General features: G+C 30.3%; 2 protein-coding genes across 2 annotated transcripts; one reads left to right on the top strand and one right to left on the bottom strand.

Annotated features, from left to right (window-relative positions):
• Positions 1–8,475: 8,475 nt before the first annotated feature.
• LOC103569414 (uncharacterized) lies at positions 8,476–10,121 on the top strand. Its single transcript, XM_008546697.2, has 2 exons — positions 8,476–8,702; positions 8,839–10,121. Exon 2 carries the CDS (start codon positions 9,331–9,333, stop codon positions 10,117–10,119), a length of 789 nt encoding a protein of 262 aa, XP_008544919.1. The 5' UTR covers positions 8,476–8,702; positions 8,839–9,330; the 3' UTR covers positions 10,120–10,121.
• Positions 10,122–16,982: 6,861 nt separating this feature from the next.
• On the bottom strand, positions 16,983–17,972 carry LOC103569413 (putative nuclease HARBI1). Its single transcript, XM_008546696.2, is given in 3 exon segments — positions 16,983–17,090; positions 17,157–17,552; positions 17,554–17,972. Coding segments are annotated over 3 exon segments (822 nt in total). The 5' UTR covers positions 17,961–17,972; the 3' UTR covers positions 16,983–17,071.
• Positions 17,973–23,082: the final 5,110 nt, after the last annotated feature.

Raw genomic sequence — 23,082 nt, 5'->3', positions numbered from 1 at the left:
AGTGATAACGGCCTCCCAGAACCGGATCTTAGATCATCAGGGTTGGTGTAATTTTATTTAATTGTAAGAGGAGGATGAGGAAGGATAACTTATAAATAATTTACTATTTCAATTAACAAGTTAAACCTTTATTTTCCAATGACCTATTTTACCTTTATAATTTCTTCACTTATTACTTTTTATATAAACTTTTATATTTTATACCTTTTATAGCTCTTATAACTTCTTATATAAACCTTATTACATTAAACCTTATAAACCTTATGACATTAAACCTTATAACCTTTATAACATCATTAAACCTTATAACCTTATGACCTTAATTTACCTTATAACCTTTATAACATTAATTTACCTTATAACCTTTTATTTATTTACCCGAAATAATTTTATCTAATAATCAGCCAACTATCTTTGGCGTTTCCACACACTCCCACTCTGGTTAAAAATCGCTTTACCTCCGCGACACTTAATTACTAAATTAGCCAACTACCTTTGGCATTTCCACACACTCACACACACAATGATTAAAAATCGCTTAACCTTCGCGATACTTAATTGCTAATATTTTTCCTTAACTTCTTTTTTTTTTTTTTTTTTTTATTTCACTCACTCGGCCCCCTGGACTTATTTTACCTACACTTCTTAAATTAATTTTCCGCAATTAATAATTTAATTAATTTAGAGAATTATATAATTTTTAATTAATATATTAATTGATTTTCCTTTCCTATTTTATTGAGTATTATTTCCTTTCAATTTCTTATCACTTATTTTAATATCACAACCTTCACTAAGTAATTTAATAACACGTTTCTTCAGGTACTACTATCACCACGATAATTATTCTTATTTTATTTACGCCTTTTTCTTAATTAATTATAATTTCTTTAATTACGTAAATTCTCCTGATTAATTTTACGACGACTTCGACCACGGACCTCTCTTATTTTCCCGAGACAATTTTAATTGATTTTATTCATTTTATTATTTTTATTAAATTTTACTTATAAGTAATTAATAATTGACTAGCGTCTATGACTAGATTCGACAGTTCCGGTGCGCGCGTCACTCGACCCACCTGGAAACTTCTAGAAAAATTCCGGCTACCTGCCTGGAGTTAATTAATTACTAAAATTTTATAATTATGCCCGAATTTAATTTATTAATTTTCTTTATGAAATTAATTTAATTCGCAAGAATTTACTTTAGACGCGACGAGTTTAAACGTATACTAGTATTTAATAAAATTTTCCGGCTTCCCGCCTGGAATAAATTTTATAAATACCTCAACAATTAAACTCTCCAGCTCTTTTCGTCGTCGTGTCTCTGTCCAGGTTTTCTAATTAATTTTGTCCTTGTAATTGGTCTACTTTTGGTTCCGTCTCTCTCTCTGTTTTTTTCTTTCTCTCTCTCTCTCCTTACTCTCCTTCAACCTGTTCAATCAGACGCAATCAGTAATGTTTTTATATAAAATACCGGCTAACTGCCTGGTATTTGTTATTAATAATCAAGATTTTCATCGCTTGGTTCCACAATAACTCAAGCTAATAATTAATTACCTGGTTAATTAAATTAACGGCGTCTGTTATGGCGTCGGTTGTCTCGTCACTTTGTCTCTCCACCTCTCTATTCGGACGTCCCGATGGTTAATGCCCGATTCTCGTTCCGGTCCCCGTTTTTAATTGCTCGCTCACTCTTGACTATAGTTGTCCTTTTCTCTCCTACTTAACTCTAGGTGGGGTCGACGGTCGAGCAAGTGAAATTTACATTTCCGGACGACTAGTCGCTACCTACCCGGAATACCCGAAGTGGTAATGTCACATGACCGACAGTGCGCATAATAGATTTAATTTGAATTTACTTGAACGCGGTAAATACGAATTTACCCCGTTACAGGTTAGAAAATGCGCCGATTTACTGTAGTCAGACGCCAAATTAGCTGATGTGACGACTAGCTAGCAGGGTTCACTCAATTAATAGCCCGACTATCAAGCCTACCAAGAGCCTATAAATAGCATGACACGACATTTATCTCACGTTGATGCCAGTTAGTTGTTTGAATGCTCGTGGATAAATCGAATAGATCCGAACTCAACTTAGTAGGAATGTAGTGATAACTGAATATATATATGTATATATATGCAGTTATTGAAAGTGATAGAACCGGTCGGCCTGTCGCTGGGCTAGCTCTTGTCCTGGCGTAAGGTTACTTTTAATTAACTTAAATTAATTTATTTTATGAGCTGGAAGGGGGAGGGGGCTCGCCTCGTCCCTTGAAATCTGCGCTTATCAACTATAAAAAGAAATGACCTGGTGGTTTATTTAGTAAAAGGTTTAGTTTTCATTATTACAGATAAATATTTTATTTATTTAACCAAGTACCCATTTTACAATATGAAAGTTTCCTCAATTTGACTGAAGTTCATAGCAATTAATTATTAAATGAATTCTACGCGGGAGGAGACCAAGTATAATTTCAGAGTGGGAAAAACGGAATTCCACTTACGGTGTACCTTACTGCGTGTTTCATCCCTGTAGTTGTAGATGGGAAATGACCTTTAATAAGTGCAGGCAGTAAACGTGGCAGCAACGGTGTAGGGCCAATCTTTGGTGGTAGAAAATTCTAGGAAACGAACAGTAACGATCCGGTAGCACTCTCAAATTTTATCGGTATAATTCAATTTTATTTTAACTTTACACTAAATGACCGCGTGTAGAATTTTGACTTGAAATATATTTGTATGGCTAATTCAACGTTCTTCAATTAAATATCTTAAACTAATCACTGCAGATATATCAAAGCCGGACGACCAAACGCAAGGATATACAATAAATTAAATAAAACTCCTCACTGGGAATTGATGACTAAATATGACTAGACTTACCGTTAGGCCAGCTCATATAAATTTTAATGAGCTCTAGTTGTAGAGTAGGGACCTCGCCAAGCGTCATCAGTTCATTACCCTACCGGTCACTTGTGGGTGATAGCCAGGGCCTAAGTCTTCAAGCAAGTGTTTGCTGGCCCTTTTATAGAAAAATTCAGATGGGGTGGAACTACCCCACTATCGTCTCTATTCAAATAGAATTCGATCTAGGGGGCCTCTAACATAGTCCCGGGTGACTAAAGAGTGTTAATTAATATACAATGGTTACAATAGATGGCCGTAGGGTCAATTAGACTTTCGTGCTCGATTTTTAAATCGAAAGTCAGAAACGCACTGTTACACTTCCCGTCACCAGACTTGAAGATCGGGTGTGACTCCACCATCCAGGGCATGAAGGCTAGTAGTGGAGTAGCTAGTAGTGAAGGCTAGTAGCTATTCAGCAGTGGATGGTTGATTATAATAACTTAGATTTCCAGTAACATGTAACTAAGTAAAATAGCCTGGACTTACAGTAGTGTATGGTTGAGTAGAATGATTCGGAATCTATGTGCTATAATATCTGAAATTGTAAATAGTGTAAGATTACATGAAATTAATAAAAAATCGAATGCAAATCATACGTACTAATGTACCTTGAATAGCTTTCTTCAACTTCCAATATATTTTAAAATAGCCTTTAATTATGGTTATTCACTAATAGATTTTATAAATTATTAACAATAAGATCGAACATTACTTTCTATCAATATTTTAAATTTGCACGGAATGCTTGGATGATTGTTTAGTTTTTTTATCCATCCAAGTTAAAGAGGTAAGAGCTCCTTCTCTTAATGCTGTCGAAGGGATTTTAGATGTAGGTATTACATCAGACTTATTTTCATCAATCCAGCGTATCAATGCGTATCTCATGTTTGTTATTTTGATCCAAATAATATAAAATAATGTAAAATCATTTATTTTTATTAATAAATAGTTTGGTTTCACGTTAAATACGAAGTCACTGTAGCAATAAAAATGGCGTCGTTCACTTTAGTAACACACAATGTGGTGGTGATATTAATATGTAAAGCCGAACACTATTGGTAAGTATGAATATAGGCGCCACAAATAATTTTACCTTACTTGTCCCCTATATTTGTTAAATTTTTCCCTTCATAAGATATATATGTGCACTTTCATCAAAAATACTTTGTATAAAAATAATTTACGTCAATTATTCCGGTAGAAATTTCAATATTAATATTAATATTTAAAAAAAAAATTTTTTTTTGTTTGGTACAATAATATAATATTGTGGAATTTATATGTATTATATATTTATATGAATGTTACAATATCATGTAGATAAAATCATAAGCTACAAGAAAAATTATATTCACTATTGGAAAATAAGAAAATACTTTAACTGAATTTTTTTAAATTCATTAAACATAAATACCAATAAGTTCTCGTATTTATTATTTTTACTGTTCGTTTTACTAAAATATATATAATATTGTAAGCGTTATTGCATAGAATTCACAATTCAACCATCATTACTGTCAGATTAATTGAAAATTTTTTTTGTTCCCTGGCGGACCCGATATTACAGTAGATTTACGGTAAAGATATTCCGGTACTAGGGTAATTTACCGTACCCCTCCTGTAGTCACCGTGATCCTACCGTAGTCTTACCGTAGCTCTACCGTAATTTACGGTCGTTCTATCGTATTTTACCGTAGTTCTGCCATAACATTACCATAATGCTAATGTAATCTTACCACAATTCTACCGTAATCTGCCTCAATCCTGCCATTTCGTGACTGCAAGATACGGTAAATTAACGGTAGAACTGTGATAAAAATACCGTACCTATTTGTGCGATCATCGATAACAAAGTTCTGATTCTTCATTATGAGTAATATCTTTACTGTTGATTACAGTAGAGTTACAGTACAGCCTACTAGTTACCGTACACTACTGCATTACGGTGATTTACGGTAAATACTTTACGTGATTAATTTTAGGAAAGTTAGTTTATACTTAAGAAGTTCTGATAGATCCACGTTGCGTGAATATAAGGGCCTTATATCCACATCATTTCTATCGATTTATTTTGTCTTTGTTTGACAGATAGCGCCATATAGATTTTTGATTCGGGTAATAAAATCCTAAGTAAATCACAATTCCCAAAATAAGAGGTTAGACTTACGGTAGTAAGTAAGATAAATGAGGATGACACTGTCTATGGCTATTTAACAAGAGTAGCCTGTAACTTCACTCCTGTTGGGAATAACCCATCACAATAATAATGTTTTTTGTTCATTGTAATGTCCTGTAGTAGGAAAAGCCATAAAAAGCCCTGGGAATAATTTGTTTTTCGAATCTAGAGCCGTATGAGGATGAGGGAACATGGGTGAGGATGACACTTTCCATGTTTTTCTATGAAGAGTAGCCCGTAACTTTGCTCCTGATGGGAATGACCCATCATAATAATAACGTTTTTTGTTCATTATAATGTCCTGTAGTAGGAAAAGCCATAAAAAGTCCTGGGAATAATTTATTTTTTGAGTCCGGACCTATATGAGGATGCATGTGGATAATTGATGATAAATGAGGTAGTGTTAGGGTATAGATACCGTAAGTTACGGTAAACCTACCGTAATATTAGACTCGTGAGGTAGTGTTAGGGTAGAGATACCGTAACTTACGGTACTTGTACCGTAGCTTACGGTAGTGTTACGTTAGAGATACCGTAAGTTACGGTAAACCTACCGTAATACTACCGTAGACCTACCGTAATATTAGATTCGTCAAGGTTTCAAGATAATTTTAAGAAGTTTTAATAAATTAAAGAATCGTTTGACAACTACAAAATAATTATATTATTGTATTTATTAGTTATTAAATTTCTCAACCTGTAAACTTTCTGTACTCAAAATTGCCCGGGAAAGAATGATCAGACCTGACCATACCTGTTCTTGTATGATCAGGCCTAAAATTAGACATGATCAGGCCTGATCATACCTGTCCATGTCTGTTCATGTCTGAAGCGTTGAATACGCTCAGGCCTGATCATACGTGTCCATGCCTGTTCATGCCTGTTAATGTCTGTTCATATCTTTTCATGTCTGAAGCGTTAAATACGCTCAGGCCTGATCATATCTGTTCATGTCTGATCCAGCCTGATATATGGGATTACATTTAAAATCTTAATTATAATTATATATAATTTCATATAACTATAAGCAATAGTTAATAAATTAAATATAAAATTTTGTCGACCAAGAATCTATCACGTGTAAGATTTTTGTTACTTGAAGTTTAATTACTTACTTTTACTTACTTATTATTACTTACTTTTCAAGTCAATCTCTTAGGTCAACGGGTAGCGGGTTAATCTTTCTGTTACGTCCTGGTAGATGTTTTGTCGCTGGCGTAGTTGAGCGGTCGATTTGAATTGGAGGTAATGAAAACTTACATATAATCATAAATAATATTTAAGTTTGGGTTGAACAGCCACCATTTGGTGGTTGAAATAAACTGGTTATTATTTTATATCTCAATCCGATTTATTCAATTGTAAAAGAATAATTTCAATAATGTGAAAATATACAATTGAATCAATTTATAAATTGTTAAAGTTCGTCTAACAATAACTTCGAAAGGGTGAGAAAGAAGTTGAGTGTTTAGTATTGAGCCTGACTGCTCTCTATGATTCTATATTTCAGACTGACTTCTCTAGACCGAGAAAAACTAGAGTAAGTCTCTTATCAATACGAGGCGCTTGAGCATCAGGCCCGCGCATCGTTCGATATAGAGGGGTGGATCGTGATAAGCAATATTCTCAAATGATCCATTCTCCGTTCTCACGCTTTCTCCGTTTTTGTTATTAACAAATGAGTCACTTATCTATGAACAAAAGTTATCTTAGAACAAAATAGATGTTTGTGCAGCTGCACGTCTCGAGGATTTACTCGAGGCATCAGCGTTTATTTATACATAACAAATATTAAGAGAAAAATAACTTTATCAATATGTTTCAAATATTATAAATAATATCATATTATTTTATGTTCTATCATTTTATATTATGTTATGCTATATTATTATATTATATTATATCCTATAATATAGAGTAACTTATTAATTATGCAACTTGCTAATTTATCAATATACATCTTAATTAATTAGTAAGGTCTCAGATCGGTCTCTTAATAATTAGTATTTAAAAATAGTCAGAGACATCTGATGAACAGGCTGGGACGTAACATTTCGATAGAAAAAAAAAGGTTAATTAACCTTTGTATAGAAATAATTATATGTACATGTGTATAGTTATACATCATTATATATTTGTTTTTTTTTGTAAGAAAAAATTTTGATAACATCTGACCATGCAAGCCTGATCAGATCTAATTATATAAAGACAAATATAATCAGATCTGATTATATATAGACTTTTATATGATTATACATGGAGTTGTAACAGCCAGGTATGATCATATTTAATTATATATAAACTTTTATATGATTATATATGGAGTTGTAATAGCCAGGTATGATCATATTTAATTATATATAGACTCATATATAATCAGATCTGATCACATAGACTTATATATAATTATAATAATTATATAATGGGGTTATAATAGCCAGGTATGATCAGTGTAGACACGGAAAAAAATTTTAGTAAATAATACTCACATTCTCATCAACAGCACACCTAGACCGAATACTAGTAAATATTATGGAGTAGAACTTAAGAAATTAATAATAAGTGCATTTTTTTGACAAATGTCGTGTAGTTTTTTAAGGTTCAAGTACTAATTTTTAATAGTCAAGCAGTATGTTTCAACAATTAACTGTCAATTGTAGCAGTTTAAACATTAAAATCATAATTTTACTGATTGAAACGACATTAGTTATTGAAGATAACATAAATAATTAGAAGTTGAACTACAATTATTGTCAATTATTTGTTTCCGTGTAGACTTATACATAATTATATATAATTCTATGTATAATCATAAATAATTATGGTATCAGGCGTTTTGAGCACCTGACAAAATATCCCCGACAAAATATCTCCGGACAAAATATCCCTCGACATAATATATTCAAGACAAAATATCATCAAGACTAATTATTTCCTGACATTATAACTATAAAATGAAATATCCCGGAAGGATAAATTTAAACAAAAATGAACTGATGATTACTTTTTTAACCATAAAAATTTTAGATTTTATGTTACAAGTGACAAACATGTAACGCCTAGATTGAATTGTATTCAAATTTAGTGAATTACTTCCTCAATATATATTTGTAAGTATTTATTTATTATTATTATTATTATTATTATTATTATTATTATTATTATTATTATTATTATTATTATTATTATTATTATTATTATTATTATTTATTTATTTATATAATTGTATAGTTATTTGAATTTTGGCGATAAAATTTTCGTGAAATGCCGCCTAGTGGCTAATTATTGAAATATTTATTAGAGAGAACTACGTTATCTAGTAAACTTTTATGTGTATTACGTTCAGCCATTTTATTTTATCATTAACTTGAAATCTTAATTTGTAATACATGTGCGTACGAATTTTTTCACCATTATTAATAAATCAATCATTATTAAATTATTTGGTATCATGCCACTGTCATTTGTATTATTCCAAAAAGGTAAACCCTTATTACTACATGAAGGGATGTTATACACAAAAAAAAAAGTAAATAAGAGTAATATTTCATGGAGTTGTGCGTCTGATTCTAAATGTAATGTTCTGATCCATACGGATACTAATGAAAAAACAGGTAAATTATTATTCAATGATTTAATTTATTTTTTAATGGGTAATTATTGTTAATCTGGCTATTTTGTGTCGATTTATATTTAAAAATTGTATATTTCTATTTTATTAGTTTTAATCTTTTATTTTTTTTTTTTTAGGGAATATAGTTGGTGATACCGATCCATGAGCACCGTGGAAATATTGTTCTAGTAAAATCTAAAATAGTGAAAGCAAGAATAGTGAAAAAAGCTAAAAAATCTGGCACAAAACCTGCTACTATTATATCTAATTCTTTACGTGGTGTGTTATTACCCGTTGCCGCCGTATTACCAAAGTCTACATCACTGTCTCAAACTATTAACCGAATTCGAGTTAAAGAAAATCCGCAGGAACCTCGCGTAGAATCTCGAGATGATCTAAAATTGTCTAAAGAATTAAGAACAACATACAATAATAAATTATTTCTTTTACACGATAGTAACGATGGTAAAAAAAGATTCTTAGTATTCACGACAGTCAAAAATTTTAATTTCTTATCAAATTGTCAACAATGGTTAAGTGATGGGACCTTCAAGACTATACCCAAGATTTTTTATCAATTATATACTATTCATGGATTTAAAAATAGCAAATCTGTGCCACTGGTTTATATGTTATCACCTGATAAATCCAAGAGTACTTATTTCAAATTTTTAAAAGTATTGAAGGAAAGCATACCAAGTTTTGCACCTAAACTTATTATGATAGACTTCGAAGAGGCAGTTCGTGACGCTTTAAAAATAACATACCCTGATATTCATATATCTGGTTGTAATTTTCATTATAATCAATGCCTTTGGCGTCATATTCAATTATATGGACTTCAAAGACAGTACAATACTGATGTCAACTTTGCGGCCAACATAAAATTACTTACGGCATTGGCATTCATTTCACCAGAGGATGTTGTCGCTGGTTACGAAATGATCATTTCGAGTGATTTTTATGATCGTAACAGTGATGTTCTCGAAGAGTTGATCAAATATTTTGAGTCAGTTTGGATTGGCCAGCCGTGTTATAATAGACGAAAAAGAAATAAACCCAAATTTGAAATTGGAATGTGGAATTGTTATCAGGCTGTTCTTGATAATCTTTTGAGGTCAAATAATCCAACAGAAGGATGGCACAATGGATTTAATACTCGTGTTGCTAAATGTAATGCTTCTATTGGATTATTTGTAAATTGTTTAAAAGATGAGCAGTCCAAAACTGAACAATTAATTGCACAAATTGATAGCGGATTAGATATTTCTAATAAGCGAAAAGCTTATCGTGATTATGACAAACGATTGCATAATATAGTAAAAACGATAATATATAAACGATTGCAAAACTATGATTCAAATGATAAATTAAGTTATTTGAAAAATATAGCTAAAATTATTGCATTCAAAAGTTGAAATTAAAGACAATATTTCGTAATCTATGAATCTTATAGTATTGGTTTAAATAATAGGGAAGACGTCTATTGGACAGGTTCCAATTGGAAAAGTAACCGATAGGACATATTCCAATAACTCAGATCCCTATTACCTGAATTACCAATTACTAATAATCCCGATGACCCAAATTTTCAATCACCTAAAATCCCGATCACCAGTAATTTCAATTACCACTACTACCAATCACCCAAATTTCCAATAATCCAAAATTTCGATAGCTTAATTTTTCGTTAACCTTTGTTGTATAACAAAGAAATTGATTTTGAGCTTACGAAACCTGTCCAATCGGAATGTCTTGTCATCAATGTTTCTGGTTAACGAAAAATTAAGCTATCGAAATTTAGGATTATTGGAAATTTGGGTAATTGGTAGTATTGATAATTGAAATTACTGGTGATCGGGATTTTAGGTGATTGAAAATTTGGATCATCGGGATTATTAGTAATTGGTAATTCAGGTAATAGGGATCTGAGTTATTGGAATATGTCCTATCGGTTACTTTTCCAATTGGAACCTGTCCAATAGACGTCTTCCCAAATAATATATTTTTTTATATATTTAAATTAAGAAACAAAGTAACGAAATAGATCAAAAAGTAATATTGTTCAATAATTTAATGCAATAATACGTGAAATATTTAAAATCAAAATATGAAACTTAAATAGGTAGTTTAATAATATAAAATTAAAGTAATTATTTATTTTGATATAATGTAACATATAATGTTTAAAATGGCAAATTGCTATTATTATATAGATATATTGTCATTAAGTAGATAGTAAACAAATTCATAATATCATTTGAAATGGTTTATCAGTAATTATTTGAATTTTTTTGATAATTGAAGTCATTAGTGTTTAATAAAGTTTTGTGTTATTCAATAATTTCATCAATCTGTATTTCATTTCAAAAATTTATTCTTTCAGTATATTTATATTAGAGTTATAATGTCAGGAAATGATTAGTCTTGACGATATTTTGTTTTGAATATATTATGTCAAGAGATATTTTGTCATAGGGATATTTTGTCCGGAGATATTTTGTCAGGTGCTCAAAACGCATGGAACCATAATTATGTATAGTTTCATGTATGACTATATATAATTATATATGATTATATATATGATCATATATAATCATATATAATTAGACGAAAACTTTTTTCATCGGGTAATTAATAAAAGTAAATTTACTACTCAAAATGTTGCATGAGCGTTTGAGGTGTGCACTTTGGGTTTTTCCAAATACTTTTTAAACAATTTTATCGTCTACATTATTTTATTTTCATCAATGAAATTACTTAAATTTTAAGTTAAGTAACACTGAAAAAAAAATTTGCTATAATAACAAAAATCAAGATTACACAGCTATTTGTTACGATAGCAAAACTATCTTGGTTAACGCAACGAAGACATTTGTTGTGGTAAGTAAAGTGAAGTTGCCGTTGTAACAAATGATATGCGTTGAGGATAAATTTTTTGAATACGCACAGAATTTTGTGCTTTAATTAGGTGAACAATATCATCAAGAATTCATCACGAGTTTGGGATTTTGGACATAAAATGTGTGTAAATTATGGCTAAAATATTACACGCTATTTATTCTGAAAAGTATACTAATATGTCTAAGTATAGTTAAAAGCAGGCGCCTTGAAGAAGTGATTTTCTTGACCCAAGAGAATATATCGTGACGTGATAGTATTTTAGGTGAAGTAAAATTTTCTCGAGTCAAGAAAGCTTTATAAAACCTAATTCAATATTTAGCTCAACGCATGCCGTTTTTTATAACGGCAACTTCACTTTACTTACCATAACAAATTTTACTTCGTTGTGTTGATCAAGATGGATTTGTTATCTTAACAAGTAACTGCGTAATCTTGACTTTTGTTAAGATAACAAATTTTTTTTCAGTGAAGTCACTAATAAATGTTGGTGCTAGTAATAATTCATTCAAATATTTAAAATTGGTAAAAGTGAAGAATATTTTTGTTCCCTTTGGTTGCTAATTGTTTATTTATTTTACAAAATATGCCTCTAATTTTCTTATTAATCAATAGTTTGATTGTTTCTCTGAACATTAAGGGCCAGTTTTTCAAATCGAGTTATTTATTTAAGCCGAGTTTAAAGAACTGCCAAAATAAGAAAATAAGTAACTAATGAAGTGAAGTAGCCCGTAAATATATATTCTGAATGTGTATATTTAATTTTGAAAATATATGTTTAAGTGTGTTTTAAATATAATATCCTTAATTAAAAAAAAAAAAGTGTAAGTAGTTGAAAAAGATTTTAATAATGAATCAATATAGTTAAGAATAAATACACGAATTCCGTTATGTTTAATAACAAATTAATATTAATGAAAATGATTAAAATTAAATTATAAGGGATCGTCTCGTAAAAATATTGAATTAAAAGTGGGTGACTATCAAGTAAATAAGTAATTTTTATCAAGTGATCACGTCGTTAAAATTTCGAGTAAGTACTTAATGAGATTTATTCTCTATAAATTGTCCAAAGGTAAAAAGTAAAATTTGAGAAACCAGATGGTGAGGCTGGTGGTCGAAATCCTACTACTACTGCGTTGAGAATCTTAATAATACGCTGTCAGAAAATCACAACAGTTCAATTGGACTCCGTTTGTGAGTAGAAGAGGAATAAAAAATTTCCAAACTCCACAAGTTTCGAGTATTGCTGTCTTTACATTTTTATTTAAATTAAAACATATTACCGTTTTTTTAATAACTACAAGTAGCACATCCATATAGAATTAAAACTAATAATATTAGCAAATTATAAAAGTACTGTTACGTTCCCGTAATATTTTATTGATTAAATTAAATTAGTTATTTTTAATTAAATAATTTTGTACAATGAAACGGAAATCGGTTATGATAAGAGAGTCGCCGTGGCTCGCGGGTAGGCAAAACAGATGACGATACATGAGACCCGGGCTACGACGATTCTCTCACAGGGAACCTGAGATGCAGTGTCAACATTTTGTCAACTCTGTTGGCTTTATTATATTTTTATAATGACGAAATAGTCAGTCCTTCGAGAGAGCTCATGGAGCTCGAACCTCTGCTCTCTAGCCTTAATAAATTACAATTAATCCTAAATTAATCCAACCTTATTTTGGGCTGCCATTAGGCAGCCCAATACCCTACGACTCCATGGTTATTTTGGGCGCTGCTACCGGCAGCCCAATAATCCAAAAATCATCAATTAAATATTGGGCGCTGATACCGGCTGCCCAATAATTTATCCAGTCCTGGACACTGCCACCGGCTGTCCAGAATTCCTCAAATCCTGCATCTTCATAAATAATATGGAGAACAGATCGCGAACATATTTTAAAATCGCGAAAATCAAATTAAATTAATAATTAATAAAATAATCGACGACCACGGCCCACCAGGGGTCTATAGACACTCTAACGAGGCCAAACCTGGATAAAATTAAATAACTAAAAATTATTTTGATTTTTAATTAATTTTGGGTAATTTCCCAAAACGTAACAGTACTAATTATTTAAATTTTAGAGAATACTGCTGGATTAATTTAAATACAATAAAAATAATGCTACGCCCACATTCATCAAAAATACTAACACCGCCAGAATATTTACTACAAAATAATACTTGGTTCATAAAAAATTTTACCATCAAGCATTATGAAATCTCAAGGGTTTACAAATCATTTTTAACTTACCGCTAAGAAAATCGACGATTTTCATAAATTTCGGGAAGTTATTGTTTTCACCCCGATTTTCGAAAATCGAGTTTTCATCGGATGTCGACGTTTTGAGGTCCTAGAAAGCTATTCTGACTATTTTCAGAATGATGTCCGAGTGTGTGTGTGTGTATGTGTGTGTTTGTGTGTGTGTGTGTATGTATGTAAACTCTTCGTAACTTTTGAACTAATGAATCGATTTGGATGGTTGAGGTAGCAATCGAAAGAACTCGTTGGCCATCAACTTTCCTGAAAATTTCAGATTATTTGATAGAATAGACTCGAAAATATTTGCGAATTACGAAAAAAAAAAATTTTTTTTTTTAGTTTTTTATTGATTTCTCAAAAACGACTTATACGATCAACTTCAAAATCTAATCAGCTCTAGAATTCAATAAAACGCGCCGATTGCCACGTCAACTATCAAAATCTATTGATTAGTTCAAAAGATATCGGCGTTGAAAAGCTAAAAAAATAACATTTTATGTTATTTTTTCCGGATAAATCATAATATAACGTACTAAAATGTGCCTGATATCATACCATCTCATCTTTTTTTTGGTTTCTTTTGATCAAATAATGTCATCGAACTTGGTTTTTAGTTTAAATCATATTATTAACAAAAAAATCGATAAAACGTAGTTTTTAATATTTTTATCGGATATTTCATATTTTATTGTTTCTTACATGAGTCAAAACTTACTTAAATCTTGATTTTGATCTCCGACATTGATTTCTGCCTCAATACACTTATTTTACTGGACATAATCAGGAACTAAATTTTAAAAACCGCTTCATTGATGATTTTCGATTCTTAAATTTTCAAACTTCAGCATAACAGGTAACTTGTTAGCGCTTGAAAAGATCGTAAAAGAAACAGTTGCATGTGATAGCATTTTTGAGCTCGAAGAGCTCGAAAATATATCTACACTAATGTTTTCGAGCTCTTTGAGGTCGAAAAGAGCGGGAAGTTTTGGGGCTGGCCCGCAGGGTCAACCGAAGCCCAGATTTTTTTTACAGAAACTACTATTTTTTTACAAAGTAATATTTAATAATTTATTTTATTATCTGAGATACCCGGTACCCGATCAAGGACATAGTACCTGATCACTCATATATTTGTATATCTATATTTCTTAAATTTAATTGAATATAGATATATAAGTTCATGATTGAGAACTAGTTCCCTGATCGGGTATTAAGTCTTTTAACTTATATATATATTTTAGTTCAAATGACAAGAAAAAGATTTAACGAGATATTATATAATCACTGTAAAATAAATTATTTAACAAAATATAAATAAATGAACTTAAACAAAATATTAATTATAATCGTCTGTGCAAAAGTCTTCTTCTTCAATTTTTTTAATTAATAAAGTTTCTTTTTGAATTTTCAGTTCTAGCAGCTCTATTTCATACTTGTGTTTTTCAATAGCTTGTTCCTTTAAAATAACCGCAAGTTCATCTTTCGGCGAGATTTTACTTTGCCCTTGAGAGTCTTTTTTTGACAGTATCGATTTAAAACTAGGTCTGTCCTTGTTCATCTTTAATGGAGCACTAATCGTAGATTTTAAGTTTGATGGATTATTTTTTTTTCCAATCTTGAACCTCGTTGTTTTTTATCAAATACTTAAAAATTGAATCGTCGTCAGATCCATTGTCATCGTCATCAGAATCCAAAATTTCACCAACTGTAGAACTAACATCATTATCGTACTGATTATGCAGACCCTGAACAGTGACCTGATGAATAACAGCCAGAACCGCCTCCAACACAGCATTTTTTTCAACTGTCATTTTCCCTTCACCTTTTATGATTAAAAAAAATTAATGTATGATTTTGAATTATCATAGAAGATAGTAAAAGAGAAAAAAATTCAATTTACCAGTACCCATACTTTCTTTTTTAAAATTACTTGAATATTATTTTGCTTGCGTTTTTATGTTTTTCCAAAATGTTTGTATGTTTTCTGGAGATTGGTACGGATGTGTTTCTTTGTATTTGTTAGCAATTTGGTTCCAGGCTGATTGCTTGTCTTTTGTGGTAATTTTATCGGTTGTTTTACATTCAATAATTTTTTTTTTTTCGTCAATTAATTTAATTAAGAAAATCTTTTGGTCATTACTCATTCTGGGTGTCTTTATTTCTGAAGCTTCCATTTTTTTTTTTAAATTAGACTTATATTAGGTGAAGTATTAAGGAGTCGATTGTAATTTGTTAATGAAAAAAAAAAAAAGAAAATTGGATTAAATAAAATAAATGAAAAAGTTATAAATTTTTAACTGTGTTTTGTTTATTGGTGTTCAACTCCTCAATTTATCAAAAGAGAAAAAATGGATCGATGTAAGTATAAAATCATGAATTTAATTATTAAATTATGTATATTAATAATATTTATAATAAAATAATTTTTTTATGTTTTTCTGAACAGTTACTGCAGAGATTGACTGGAAAATCCTTCGGGAAAGATTTATTCTGTCGGAAGAGCTGTATAAAACTGATGATTGGGATGATATTGCTGACATCGATTACTATCAATTATTGTAAAGATAATCAAAATAATAATACTAAGATAAATCTCATTTTAATTAACAAAAAAAAATTTTATTTTAGGCGCATTTCAGGTAAACTTGTCTTTAAGAATCCACTGATACCTATCGAGGACGTTGCGGATCGAATTATTCATTTGTGTGACATATTTATGGATTTTAAATTACAATATGATAGATTCGGCGATGTTCCTGATTGGGCGCATTGGACCATTTTTTGGATTACTGGACATTAGTTAAAAAAAGGAAAAATGAAAAAGAAAAATGTAAAATTATAATTAACGTTTTTAATTAACAGTATTAATATAAACAATAATATATTGTAATAATTAAGTTAAGATACCCAGTATCCAATCACTCATGTATTTGTATTTGTATATATGTATTTACTAAATTTTATTAAATATAGATCTACAAATACATGGAGTGATCGGGTACTATATCTTTTACCTTAGATGTTTTTTTTGTTAATACTAATTAACTATAATTTAGTATAATAAATCATTAAGAGTAATTAATTGTGTGTAATAAACAGCAATTGTTAGTGGAATATATATTATCGGTTGCGGTTTCTTTAATAATATTTACTCTCATCTGTTTATTTATCATATATCATATTTTTTGTTGTTGTTAATTTCTTACAATCAAACTGCAAAATTAAAAATTTGTTTATTTAATTTTGACAATACTGTTATCAATCTAGTCAGTTACTTACTTTTCATAGTATTGATTTACTAATAATGCTCTAAGATTAGCGTCTCCAATCACAGGATTTTCAACTTCTGGAATTCTACGGTATTCTTCAACAGTAATGACAGTGTCTGGTGGCGGTTTCTCTCTTCGTGCAATATTGTATAAAACAGCAGTGGCAATAATACTAGTTAAAGTTTTCTCGACTTTCCGAAATCTAGTCCCTTGAAGCAGGGCAAACTGTCTTGACCAAACCCCAAATGTACGTTCAATCAAATTTCTTGTTCGAATTTGAGATTCGTTATAAAGTTGTTCAGCTGGACTTTGCGGATCTTGGAGTGGTGTCAATAGAAAAGAGAGATTAGGATAACCAGAATCCCCTAGAAGTAATGCACTTCCAAAACTATTATTTTCAAAAAGAGTGGATTCTTGAGTTGTTAAAAATAGTAGAATCATGAGTTGAACCTGGCCACCTTGCAACAATATCAATGATTTCTAGTCGTGCGTTACATATTACTTGAACACTAATGGAGAAACTTCCTTTTCTATTTCTGTAAATTTCTGCATCACCACCACCAAATGATTCAATTTTCACATGTTTACAATCAATACAGCCAAAAACTCTTATAAATCTAGCAGTTTGATAAAACTCAACTTGATTTTGAAGTATCTCATCTGGAGTCGATGGAAAATGAATGAATTCCTGACGCAAAGAAGCAATACTATGAAGAAGACTGTGTATTATTCTGTAAGCACAACTTTTAGTAATTCCGATGAAGTCACCTATAGTTATAAGGTAATTCCCAGTAGCACAAAAATGTAACGTCATTAAAAGCTGTGTGATTGGAGTTACTGCATTATTTCTAAAAAATAATAAACAATTTTTTCGTTGATTAATTTAATTATTAACTAAAATGATTGAAAAATTATTCAAACAATTTAGTTATTAAACTATGAAACGAATAAATTTTTATACAAATAAATAATAATAATAATAATAATAATTTTTTACCTTACAGTAAATAACTCAAAAAGATTATTAAGCTTATTTAATCATTGAAGAGTGGTAATTTTGTTGAAATTTTGTAAGGATTATTAGTAATTGGTAATTCAGATATTAGGGATCTGGGTTATTGGGATATATCCTATCGGTTACTTTTCCAATTGGAATCTGCCCAATGGACGTCTTCCCGTACTATCCGATGTCGTTATTTTCGAATTCTTAGATGCCAACTACAGACTCGTGGAAATAAATGTACGAAAAACTTGAAGTTGGAATACAATAATTTGAAACGTCAATTAATTTTGCAAAGAAGAAAATCTACACGCTTGCCGTGAAAGGTAATAAATGAAGTTATTGCCCGTTTAAATATTTTCATGATATTCATGTTTTTTGACTTATATTTTATGTGAAGAACATTGAACTTTCTCAATTAATTGATGTACAAAAATTTAAATGTGCTGCTATTGAGGCTGAAGTTATTAAAAAAGCAATAGCTGATCTACTCGAAATTCAACAGAAAGCCGTTCAAGCTTGCTTTAATTCAGCCAAAGTCAAGAATTCAAAGCAGAGATGATACGATATCAAGTGGATACATGAATGCTTGATAACGCGTATTTAAAGTGTCGCGGTGTATGATCGTCTCAGAGAAAGACAAATTTTACCACTTCCTTCCAAGGATACGTTGAATTCTCATGTACAAAAACTTGACAGTGCATTTGGCTTTCCTAAAGCTATTTTTGACAACCTCGGTTATAAAGCTTTACGTATAGAAATATATTCTAATAGGGGTGTTATGATCTAACTTTTTTACCGAGTTTCAGCTTAAACATTAACATTTTATAAGTACTCGTAGTCATTAATTCGTAACTTTGTTGCAGCTTTTCCACATATTCCTTTTGCTATTCTGATCATTTTTGAGTATTTTTCTATACTTGCTTCTACGTTTTATAACTTTTTCATTAATTCTTATAAGCAATATTTAATTTATTACATTTTTTCGACAGATTCACTTCTTATTGATGAAGTAGCCTTCATCAAGTCAAGGAGTTAAATTAAATTCTTGAACGATGAAATTGGATGGATTTGTCGATTTGTGAGCTTTCAATCCACGACATCTTATAAATACAAGAGCCGATCATGCTTTTGTATTCATGTTTCAGCCATTTCAAGGCGATTGGGTTCAATTTGTTGGGAGTTTCTTGAGTAAAAATTCTGTTACGAGTGATATACTGCGCAAGTTAACTATTGAGTGTACATGACACCTTGAGAAAGCTGGTTTTTATGTAGACTGTGTAATTACTGATGCAGCACAATGGAATTGAGGGGCTTGGAAACTGTTTGGAATAGAAGATATGAAATTTAGCTTTGAGCATCCTTACGATTCTACGAGACGGCTGTGGTTTGCGTCAGACGTGTCATTTATTGAAAAACCTGCGAAATGGAATAAATAAATTTCCTTCATTTTGGGTAAGAACAAAATGTGTAAACGGTATAACCACGTACTATAAGTAAAAAATTTGTAGACCCCTGATGGTATTGTCAAAATGCTCCATTGGCAAGCGCTCCTGAAGCTTGAAGCTTATGGTAAAATGAATCTCAAGATAGGTTTTAAATTATCTCCTCACCATTTAAAGCCTGAGGGATTTAAAAAAATAAGTGTGTTGCTTGTAATACAGATATATTTGACATTGTTATCTTATATTATTTTATTTATATTTTACATGATCAATAGTATTAATTAACTTTCAGCTTAAAAATTTTAAAGTAATGTAACGTAATATTTAATTTGTAGTTATTCACGCGTCAGTTAAGAGTAGCAATGTCATTATACAAAAATGACTGTTATCAAAATACTAAGGCTGAATCGTAATAAAAAAATTACAAAACTACAGTGAATTAAGTGTAAGTAACAATAAAAAATATGTATGTCACGATCATTAACCTGGATCCTAATGCATGTTATTATACTTTATGCCTCATATATTATACACGTACTCATACAAAAATTTATGCATTAAATCATTATTTAAATCGGGACTTTTTTATTCCAGTCATATGCTTTAATATGCAATCTGGAATTCACTATTTACATAACAAAACTCATTTTTTTTTCTTCGTTGTTATAAATCAATAAAAATGTTTTTTTTTAATAAATTAATAATTCATTTATTTAATTGATAGGCCACAATTCACTTTGACAAATTTCTTCGTAATTGGGAAAAAAGCAAATAAAAAAAAAAACAAAGGAAAAAAATAATAATAAAAAGAAGTCTAATGACTCATTATTAGTAATGAAGATGATGTATTTGATGAAATAGAAGAAAATTTTCATTTTTCTATTACGACTAGTACGTTAACTGGATTTAAAGTTACACTTGGAACTACTGTAGAGTTATCAGACTTTTTCTATGATAAGTGTAATTATAATTACCTTATGACATCACCCCTGAATCAAGATGCTCACGAGGTGAGATTTAAAAATTTATTTAATGATTATTTTTTCTTTTTGGTAAATATCTTTGCAGTAAGAAAAATCATTGCTACCATTCCCATAGTAATAATTACTATTGTTATAACATTATGATCATTAATATTAATATTGCTGTCACTTGGTGTAATACCGTACGATGGACGGTGTGGCTCATTAAGTTATAGATCAAATTGAACGGAATATAGTATAGTGCCGGATAGCTCAACTGGTAGAGCACTCGGCACGATACCGACATGGTCTGGGTTCGATTCCCAGTTCGGGCTATCTATATTTTTCTCAATTTATCTATAAATTGTCTTATTGAGAAGGTTTGCATGTTTTAGGTTTCCACTATATTAAATTGGTGACAGTGCACTGTCAACTTAATATTTTTAAGCTGTTTTTTTTCTTACAGAAATTCTTTGGAATCATGAGGTCTGCTTGTGGTTGTAACGACCATCTGGACCCAATTCTTCTTGGTCGTTTTTCGCTTACTGTGTAGTTATTTATTAGCTACACCACCAAGGGGTTCTAATGTATCTGGGGGTGAATTATTAAAATCGCTTATGCATACGCAAAAATTATAAGCTGCATCTAATAATGATAACAAAAATTGGCTTGAAAAAATCGATTCTATTGTTGAAAAAGGTATTGCTAATGATGATCAAAATTTCTGTGACGAGACTCGTAATGACAGACATCTACCTTTCGAGTAATGGGTGGATGAATCAAGTAGTGAAAGTGATGCTCGTAATAAAGCTTCTGACAGTTGTACTAATGGTATTAATTATAGTAATATAGCTAAAAATTACGAATACTATAATAGCATCAATAAGATTGACGATAATAGTAATGATAATAATAGTCATTGTAATGATTATGATGATTTTAACGGAACATCAGACGATCATATAATTTTGGATAACGACTATATGGTATAACTCAAACAAATAATTATGTGGTTTCATATATTGCTGGATTTATGGCAAGGAAACTAAAACGTTTCTCTAAATGTTCAAGCTGTCCTATAAAAAATGATTTTATCTGAATGTATATGAGTATATATGATTATATATAAGATCATATATAATTATATATAATCATTTATGAACCTATATATATTCAGATCTGATCAGACCTGGCTGATGAAGGCTAGGTATAATCATATAAGCCTATATATAATTAGATCTGAGTAGATCTAACTGATGAAAGCTAGGTATAATCATATATAAGACTATATATGATCAGGTCTAATTATATATAAGTCTATATATAATTAGATCTGATCAAACTTCAATGATATGAAATCTATAAATATTTGATTATGTAGGAGTAGGGGGGGGGGCAACGCGAGGTACCTTAGGAAATATTATGGTTCCGAGGACTCAAGTACGCTAAATCTTTTTGTTTTTAGTGATATGCGAAGTAAATAAACAAAAATTTCAGTTTCCGTTGCAGCAAAAAATTTTCACTTTGGCGGGCAAAATAGGGTATCCTCTAAAATAGGCAAAAAAAAAATTTTTCTGCATATTAAATAAAATTGATCAAGTTAAATGTTTTGGTGAGCAATGTACGTAAAGAAACATTACATTTTACACAATTACTGGATACAAAAGCAGAAAAAAAACTTTTTACTGGTTTTTATCATAAATCGAAAGCCATCAACATTTTTTGACTAAAACTCGATTTTTGAAAAAGTTTAACAAAAAATATTCAAAATAATACTCAATGATGTTTACAAAAGTGATTTCGGAATATTTAAGAAATAAAATTTTTATTCATAAAATTTTGGGGATACCCCGTTTTACCTACCCTACCCCCGTTTGTCCTCCTTCCCCTACATAGCTATATACATATATATTTAGCGGTTAAGGGTAAAAATTAAATATAATAAAATAAATTGATTAAACCAGCTAATTATGTTAAATAAATGATTTGTTTAACCAACGTATGTAACACAGTAAAATTTGAGAATACAAAAAAGGAAGAATGCTTAGATGCGTGAATGCAGTTCAGCTGTATATCTTATTGTGTCTCTACGAATGAGGTAGAGATGGAACATGGAAAAAATGATGTTCGGCGTAGATTGCCGAAATTAATCTATCGTAATTACTGTAGCAACGCTACAGAACTCCCTTTGTTTTTTTTTTTATTTAATATACGATAATCAAAGTAATAGAATATTTACAAATAATGCGAATAAATAAATAAGTAAATGAACGAGTATAATACAGTAGTGAATTGTTACTTTGTAAAAAAACTTTCATGTCAAAAAAAATTAAATCGCGTAAATTTTTAAATATTAACCCGGACTCAGAGTTTTTGAGTCTCGGTTGCTGTGTTATTGTTTGTTATTGTTGTCGCCGTGTCGACTGAATTTGCCTCGTAAACCGGCTTTAATCTATCTACTGAAATGGTGATTTTTCGTCCTCGGAAATCGACAATGAAGTATTCATCGTGTCGAGTTATTACACGATA

Source organism: Microplitis demolitor, chromosome 2 (assembly GCF_026212275.2).
Source record: "Microplitis demolitor isolate Queensland-Clemson2020A chromosome 2, iyMicDemo2.1a, whole genome shotgun sequence".
NCBI lineage: Eukaryota > Metazoa > Arthropoda > Insecta > Hymenoptera > Braconidae > Microplitis > Microplitis demolitor.
This window is presented reverse-complemented; position numbering and strand designations above follow the sequence as displayed.